At 33.0% G+C, this 9131-nt stretch overlaps 1 protein-coding gene across 1 annotated transcript; it reads left to right on the top strand.

The window, feature by feature from the left end:
• LOC109347929 (siroheme synthase) lies at positions 4670-9131 on the top strand. Its single transcript, XM_019588052.1, has 5 exons — positions 4670-5330; positions 5722-5799; positions 5902-5971; positions 7353-7630; positions 8470-9131. Exons 1-5 carry the CDS (start codon positions 4782-4784, stop codon positions 8617-8619), a joined length of 1125 nt encoding a protein of 374 aa, XP_019443597.1. The 5' UTR covers positions 4670-4781; the 3' UTR covers positions 8620-9131.

Raw genomic sequence — 9131 nt, 5'->3', positions numbered from 1 at the left:
CTGATAATTATATATAATATATAATTATATATAAATGTAAAATTTTATATAATTAATAACTATGTATAATTATATTGATATAATATATCTCTATCTTCTTTTTTTCAGACCGAATTAAAGGTACAATATATAAGAAGACTTGATAAATATAAAAGGAAATAAAGAATAGGAATCTCCTATAATTAATATCCCTAAAATCTACAAACATGATAAAAAAACATAATAGTTGACACAATCCCTTTAATTATGAGACTATAACATTTCTCATAAATTTAGCCATTTCTTTTCCACAATATTGTGACCTTGTTAATCGATTTCTTCAATATTCCCCATATTTTACAAAATGAAAGCTGGTCAATAAAATAGTTAGTTTGAATTCCATTAGAGAATTTTGGTTAGTAGATAACATAAAATTACCTATATCTAACTAACATTGTCTCATAAATTGTGTAAATTGTGTAATCATGTGTATCATTAACTGTTATAAGTTGAAAAATGTATCTAAGTTAAAATTTTAATTATTAAGTATTTTCTCATCAATTATAATTTATGACATATAGAATGACATATTTTGTATGACAACAGATGTACTCTCATTTCTTCTATAATCTTATAAAATAACAAAGTCAAAACTACTATTATAAAAATTGGTTCGTGCCGGCTAGTTCAACCAGTGAACTGGTCTCAATACCAGTATGGTACAATAATTATATCGGTCATGCAATTGTACTGAACAAAACTGGTCATATCGGCCTGTTTTCAATTAAACCGTACCAATCATACCGGTCGATTTTTATTTAAAATTAATTTTTTAATAAAAATAAAACAATATTGGTTTTTTATAAATTTTTTAACATTAATGTTAATATATTATATATGTATATCTAATTTTACGGATACGCGGTTTAATTAGTGAATCACCAGTTGAATAATTATACCACTATATTATTATCCTAATAAGTTTAGTGACCGGTGTGATATTAATAACATTGGTCAAAAACATTCCCCCATATATTTTTATTATCTTCCTTTATATAAAAAGATATCCTTTTCCCTTGGCAGCCCAAAGGCATGTACAAGCTTATTGAGTCCCAATGAAACAATCACACCATAATAATAACAACCACATCTAGTTCTAGTTCGGTTTTTGAGAGGTCGTCTTTTTAGACCTCCAATGTGACCACCATCACTAATTATGAACGCTCACTAAAATACAACCACTTGTTCTATGAGCCTAACATTCTAAACAATATTTATCAAAAGATAAAAGTAGCTTAAATTTATTGGCCACTTTTCCTACATATTTTGTTGGGACACCTTAATCTACACTATTTTCACCCACATCTATGATGACTAGTTTGAGTGGCTTAAACCTATTTGGCTACTTTCCCTATATATTTTATTATGGAGGGAAGACTATTTTGGTGCATAACTTTGGCTCCTCCTCATTACTGAAAAGCCAGTACTTGAAGGAGATTATGCCATGTGTTTAAAATTAAACTAATGGTCCAAATTTTAAAATGATATTTACTCATAAGCAAATTTGTCCATGTGCAGTTAATCAAGCTCAATCTATACTAAGAACTAAAAATTTTAAGCATATATAATAGAAATTTTGTAGTCATTTTCTCATACATATAACTCACTTTTAGGCTCCATTTGGTTGTAAAGAGAAAACAAGAAAAGAGAAATATGTAAGAAAAAAATTGAAAAGAGAGAAATAGAGTAGATTTTTGTATTGTTTTTTTTAGATAAAAAGAAGAGAAATAGAGGAGAAAATTTTCTCTAAAACCTCTCGAATAGAAATATGTTATCCAAAACAATGTTGCAAATCTTGTCACACACTAATGAAAACATGCAATGCTAATTAAAAAATTAAATATTTTTTAATATTTTTTTGTTTTTGATTCATTGTCATTAGTATGAGACATAATTTGTTAGGTATCAGTGGCCTAGGAACACCTAGAAGGGGGTTGAATAGGTGTAGCGATTATCAATGACCGCTTCTTGAACCAAAACCCAACTGCTTGAAAACAGTCCAGTTAATCGATTAACAGCAGGGTTTAATCGATTAACTATTGCACAGAACAGAATGATCAGATTGGCAATTTGCATAGTAATTAAAACAAAATTGAACAGATATAATACATATATTTTTACGCACAATTATTAAGTATATGGCAGTAAACAAATATCCAACTTTTCAATTACAAATTCAATTTATAATGGCAATAAACATAAAGAAGATAAAGAGAGAAAGAACAATGCAAAAATGATTTTTATCCTGGTTCGTTTGCGGCCCACTGCAAACTACATTCAGGCCTCCCCTTCTAGATCAGAGAGATTTTCTTTCTTCACAATATTGAAATATGGATACAAATACTAATTCAATTACAAGCACATAGGACGCTCCCTTTTTGAAATCTAGGATCTCTAAATCTTTGGTTTGACTCTACCATTCGCCTCTGATAAAACCTTTCTCGCGAACTAGCCCCAGCCAAGATTCTTATCCTCAAATCAAGACCTCCTAGCCTTGGTGAAGAACCTCAATCTCTGTGGTGATCTCACACCAAGAGACAAATCCAGACTACACAAAAATACGTTAAACATCAAGGTATACTAAGCACAATAATGCTTAAAATATGACAAGATAAAGACTCAAAGATTAACCCTTTTACTAACCACTTAAGCCATCAAGATTCAAATGAGTTAATCAATATCAATATACAGATAATTTCTCTCTATAAATATCTAATGCATGAGCATGTGAGCAAGATAAGAATGGATACAAAATTATGCAAAAACTGTGAGCATATAATCAACAATTAAAACAACATAATCTCTCTTCTCACGCATGCAACTCTCTTGCAAAAATACAGTAAAACACGTATTCAAAATGCTCTCTAAATAGCCTTATAAAATAGAATGTAATGCTATAGTTTTCTGAACAATGCCTTGTATTTATAGCATAGAGAATATGCGGTTACATTCGTTGCAAAACAGTTTAACAGTTAAAACAGATTTCAGTTATAACAAATAACAGACTAGTTAATCGATTAAGGCTTCTCTTTATATATACATGCTTTACCAATTATATTATGCCTAATATGCACATATAACATGTATGATAGATGCATGAAAAAGCAGTGGAGTTAATCGATTAAGTTACTATGTTAATCGATTAACTGGAACATGTATGCATATATTTCAAATGGTAAACTTCTCATATGTTATGCACAATATATATACATGTTTTACCAATTATATTATGCCTAATAAGCACATATAAGATGTATGATAGATGCATGAACATACAATTTACTAGATGATATGTCTCATGAATATGATATGACAATTAAGATGGCTTAAGAGACTAGCACCTAGGTTCACCTAACCTATACTCACTTACTAAGGCACACATCCCAGACTACTTAGATTATAGACTCAATTTACACCCTAGTCTAGATATGACCAAATGAGCATAAGGCATGTTGATTGTTGAGTCAAAACATAGGCAAAGACATGCTAGTGTTATCCTTGACACTTTGTACTTTCATAATTTGGGATATAATTTAAGACAACTAATCTTTATTTCATTTTCTCTCCACATGAGAATAAAAACAAAATAGATGGGCCTCACTCCACTTTTTCTTCTCTCCTCTCATTCTCTCCCCTAAACCAAATGAGAGAAAGAGATCATTTCTCTTTAACTGCTCTCTCCTCTTTCTCTTCCTCTCATATTTCTATTATTCCAAATGGAGCATTAGACATTTTGTCAAACACATGATTCACACAGGAAAACATGTTCATGTACATTGAATTAGACAAATCTAGAATGAATATTTTGAAGTTCAATCTATATTAAGAACTAAAATTTATGAAAGGGAAATATAAAGAACTTGAGATTGAATAAAAAATCAGTTTCAAATGTGATGAAAGTTGACAAATTGAAATTTGCAAAAGAATCAAATTTATTACAATGAACATAGATGAGGTAGTGCCTCACTCGAGAAGAAGTCGTGGTGCAAAGGGATGGTGATATGGTTGTGCAACAACAATGCCTAAGGAATGCAATGGTGAAAAGGCTTTCTCCCTTTTCCTTCAAATTAAATATTATTCTAAAATTTGGACCATGGGTTTAGTTTTAGATACATAGCTTAATCTCCTTCCCGTACTTGGCCTCTCCAATATTTGAGTGGAGCCAAACTCTTAGCACATACCAATTTAGTTATTAAAAAATTAGAAAATTCAAATTATTACATAAATATCCCAAATAACCATCAAATTAATTCTTTATTGTCATTTTATGATATTATTTTTTGGACATTTTAATGGTTAATAGGAATTACTTTAACTCAAAGTCCCCATCCTCAGTTTTGATTTTCTATCCAGGATGAAAAATTTATACTTAACACCCTCTTTATTAAGGAAAAAATGTATACATTAATAGTATAAGATTTTATACATTGTTAATTTATTATCTAAAATTCATTTTCAATTATCATTAACTCTTTGAAAAAATTAATACAAATAAATAGTTGATAATATATTAATGTATATAAATCTTTACATTCATATTACATTTCTTTATTATTTGATTCACTATGGAAAAAATGACATGGAAAGTGTGTCCCTCCCAAAGCCCAAAGGCAAAGTACAACACCAACACTGCCTCCTCAATCTCCCCAAAGTCCACTAAATAACAACATTACAACCTTATACATTTGCCACACCAATTCAAACACACTCATTCTCTCTCTCTCTCTCTAACAAACCCCAACATGGCTTTTCTTCACAAGCTTGCATCTTTCACCTCTCTACATTCCCCCTTCAACAACAACACCCATTCTCTCAATCCCCGCAACCCCATTTCATCAATAAACTGCAACAACAACACCACCACTTCTCCATCGCCCTTCACAGAGAACCATTCCATAGAGAGGTACCAAAGGGACCAATGGGTTTACAATGAAAACAAGTTCAACAATCAAACCATGTCATGTCCCTTTTCTTCTGATTCAAGTGCAATAAGGGAAGATGACATAGCCCTTCAACTTCCAGAGCTGAAGAAACTGCTTCAGGTGCTGAAGGAGAAGAGAGAGAGTGAAGGGAAATGCAGTGGAGGGAAATGTCCACCTGGGAATGTTTATTTGGTTGGAACTGGACCTGGGGATCCTGAGTTGTTGACTTTGAAGGCTGTGAGAGTGATGAAAAGTGCTGATTTGTTGTTATATGATAGGTTGGTGTCTAATGATGTGTTGGATTTGGTGGGTTCTGATGCTAAACTTCTTTATGTGGGAAAAACTGCTGGGTATCATAGCAGAACTCAGGTAAAGATGTTTTTTTTGTTGTTTAGTCAAGTTGGGTTGTAGGTTCCTTTTGGAATTTGTGATGCATGGTTTTAAATTGTGGTTGCAATTTTGATGTCATGATTTTATATCGTGGTTCTAGTTTCAGTTGTTGCGTTTAGTGTAATTGTGGGAAAATGTGGCCTATGTGGATACAATTGCAAGAGTCTGTTAAAACTGCATTTGCAGTTTTGTTAATCTGAGCAATCGCATTGTTGTCTCAATCATGGCCGCATTTTCCGACAATTATTTGTGACCACATTTCCCCGCAATTAACAATAACTTTGGACCATGTTCGAGTCAAAATTTAAAGTTTACATGTAAGTTTGTATTATTGTTGTTGTGATTTTTTTATATGTTTAAATTGTGGCAGGAGGAAATTCATGAGCTGCTTCTAAGTTTTGCTGAAGCTGGGGCTACTGTTGTGAGACTTAAAGGGGGTGATCCATTGGTTAGTTTTAAAATTTCTGGTTGTTTAGCGGTGAAGCAATTTAATACATTAGCTTGTCATGATTTGTTGATATAGATGTCTTATATTGTTGAATATTTGTAGGTTTTTGGGAGAGGTGGTGAGGAAATGGATTTTTTGCAACAGCAAGGTATCCAAGTGAAAGTTATTCCAGGTATGCTGTCGATATCTTTATCATTATCAAGCTGAAACTGGTAATAAAAGGAATTCGGAGTCTCCTGAATGTTGACTAATGCTCCATTGTTGTGTATATAGTTATCACAAGTAGACCTAAAACAATCGGCTTTTCTCAGATAGAGTAACCATTATGGTAATTGGTTAGTTATTGAACTTGGAGCTGGTAGTCTTATGCATATTTTCAATTTGTATGATCTCTCCGTGAGCCATGTGTAGCCACTAGGTTTATGGTTAATACAACTCATATTGACCTTTTTTTCTTAGAAATTCTGAATGCTTTCTCTACATTGCAAAATAAGGGCATTTGTAAGTGTGCAATCAGGACGGTGCATGTTAGGCGACATAAAATAGGGCGTACTGGATTGAACCCAACAGTTGCTGACTTGATGCTAATTAACAGCTGCACCCAAAATGACAACTTTTAATAGCAACAGCTGCATAGGTCATAGTAGTAAGAACTGCAACTGGAATTGGTAAGGGTCACAACTGTAACAGAAATTACAGCTGATAATTATTTGTTCATGGATCAAAGGTTGGAGACAAAGAAAAACCATAGGGGAAATGATAAAGAAAGACTTAGAACTCAATGCTTTATCAATGAACATGATTTATGATAGATCATCATGGCATCATGCGATCTATGTAGCCGACCCCACCTAGTGGGATAAAAGCTGGTTGTTGTTGTCTTAATCTTTAAGACAAGTGAAAACAGTAACTGAATGGGGCAGGGGTAAACAAATACGAGGAGAGGAAGAAGAGGGTGTTTTAGATAAGTTTCGGAGTGGAATTGGAAGGTTGACTTCGACTCTTGGATTTCCCGGTGTTGAGAGAAATTTTTACTTTTGTACATTCAGGCTTCTCTTGACTCTGTAATCTTGCTTATTCAGAAGCAAGGAGAGCATCATTGATGGGATTCTACCTATCAGTTCTTGTTTAGTTCTGAACTAGTTTCCATTAAAAGGTTAAATTGTTGAATTGGCATGGAAAGATGGTTGCTTCTAGGCACCATGTACGCATTACTCTCAGAAAGTGGGAAAAAATAAAGTACTTCATTTCTTCTTTTTCCATTGTAAACAATAGAATCAATTTCATATTTGCATACGTTAAAACTAAAAGGGGTTCTATCTAAAGTATACGATTCATACATTGTATACTAACAGTTATTAAAAATATAAAATGAAAGTGTGAAGCATGACGTTTATTGTGCCGAGGTAACCTGCCATTATTGCTTTTGTTTTAATTAATCCTGTTTAGCTTGTGAGAGACATATGTGGATTTACGAGACCTGTATTGGTTCCTAAAAGAAAAGGTGCAGTACAGGTGATTGTAGTGTAATTAATTATTCTCATCGTGTGCAGGTATAACTGCAGCATCTGGAATAGCAGCAGAACTGGGGATTCCATTAACCCACCGTGGTATTGCAATTAGTGTGAGGTTTCTAACTGGGCATTCAAGGAAAGGAGGAACTGATCCTCTCTTTGTAGCAGAAAATGCAGCCGATCCTGATTCTACCTTGGTAGTTTATATGGGCTTGTCAACCCTTCCTTCACTTGCACAGAAATTAATGCATCACGGTTTGTCCCCTCAGACTCCAGCTGTAGCCATTGAGCGAGGGACTACACCTCAACAGCGCATGGTAAGCATAATTCTCTTCCAGTCTTCTTGTTACATCAATTAAGTAGCTAATTATTTGTCTTCTCGGTAATCACATTCATTTATCGTTATTGTTGACATAATAGATTAAGATGGCTTTCATTTACAATGGGGATTACGGTTTTTGTTTTTGATGGTTACAAACTTACATCCATTTTTTTTAATTTGTAAATTTTTGCTTGTGGAAAAACAGTGATGGTAGACTTGCTCCAAATAATATGGAAATTTAATGACTAATTAATATTTTAAATTGATGAATCTGAATATTATGCCCATTGTTTATCCAATACATATAATCATCATTGAAAAACAAGCTTCATTGAGTATGTATTAACAATTTTGTGCTCTTCACATAACTATATGTACACATGATAGTCATTTTTCGGAGGAAAAAACATCAAATTTGTGTGCAGGACCCACCATTTTCTATGCAGGGCAGCACAATTTCAGTATAGGAATTGCTTGTGTCTCTCTTTTTGAGAATGACCTCAGCATACTCTCAAGTAAAAAGATGGTCCAATTTGTCGTCATTATTCTTAACAATTGTTGTAAAGGATATTCATTGATAAAAGATTGGATGTGAGTATGTGAAGGATATATGTGGCTTGTAAATGTTTTGTTTAGTTTAGTTTTAGGATACAACAACCAAGCCTTTGTTTTAGGATGCAGCATTGAAATTTTTTTAAGTGCGAGAATTTATTTTGTGCATCGGAATGGTAGCTGAATTTGGAAACTGATCAATAATATAATCGAAAAATTGTTAGTTGCAGCAAAGCTATTAGGTCCAATAACTAATCATACATATTATTTGCACTGGTGCAGGTATTTGCAGAACTAAAGGACCTTGCTGAGAACATTACTTCTGCTGGGTTGGTGTCACCGACACTGATAATAATAGGAAAAGTTGTTGAATTATCACCACTTTGGCCAATTTCTGCAAAAGAAAACTCATGCTTAATGCAGGCATCATAAATATTCAGAAATGATACTGAGAAGGTAGTGGACATGAAGGGATTTCTTGGCGAGGGTCAGTTTATAAGCAAAGCTCACATCGAAGGAGGCGTAATGATCCTCGTAATTTGGATATGTATTCAAGATAGGAAAGCAAGCTAACTTAGCTATCTGATGTTTAAGGCAATGTGGCACTTTTGTCATGATGGGATTATACTTTTTGACATTGGAGTGTTTAGGCAGAAATGTTTCAGAATTTTTTTATGATTTTTCATGTCTCTGATAGTGGTTACTACTTTTGTCTTGGTGGTTCCCTTATGCAGGATCTAGGTTCAAATCTTGTTAGAGGTATTTAATAGCCAACATAAAACTTTGTCAAATCTATATGATATAGATCATGTTACAGTTTATGAATAAAATTTTGTTCATTGGTCATTAGGTAAAATTGTGTGATAAGCTTCATTTTTTCAAGGTGACAAATGTAAAGAAGTAAATTGAAATCAATGTTGCTATTCAAAGTGATTCCTCATATA

This window comes from Lupinus angustifolius, chromosome LG05 (genome assembly GCF_001865875.1).
Source record: "Lupinus angustifolius cultivar Tanjil chromosome LG05, LupAngTanjil_v1.0, whole genome shotgun sequence".
Lineage (NCBI taxonomy): Eukaryota > Viridiplantae > Streptophyta > Magnoliopsida > Fabales > Fabaceae > Lupinus > Lupinus angustifolius.
Note: the sequence above shows the minus strand (reverse complement) of the source record. Positions and strands in the feature narration are given on the sequence as shown.

Coding starts and splice junctions, on each gene's coding strand:
- LOC109347929 (XM_019588052.1), top strand. CDS start 4,782: ATGGCTTTTCTTCACAAGCTTGCATCTTTCACCTCTCTACATTCCCCC. Junction 5,331..5,721: donor GGTATCATAGCAGAACTCAG/GTAAAGATGTTT, acceptor AAATTGTGGCAG/GAGGAAATTCATGAGCTGCT. Junction 5,972..7,352: donor CCAAGTGAAAGTTATTCCAG/GTATGCTGTCGA, acceptor CATCGTGTGCAG/GTATAACTGCAGCATCTGGA.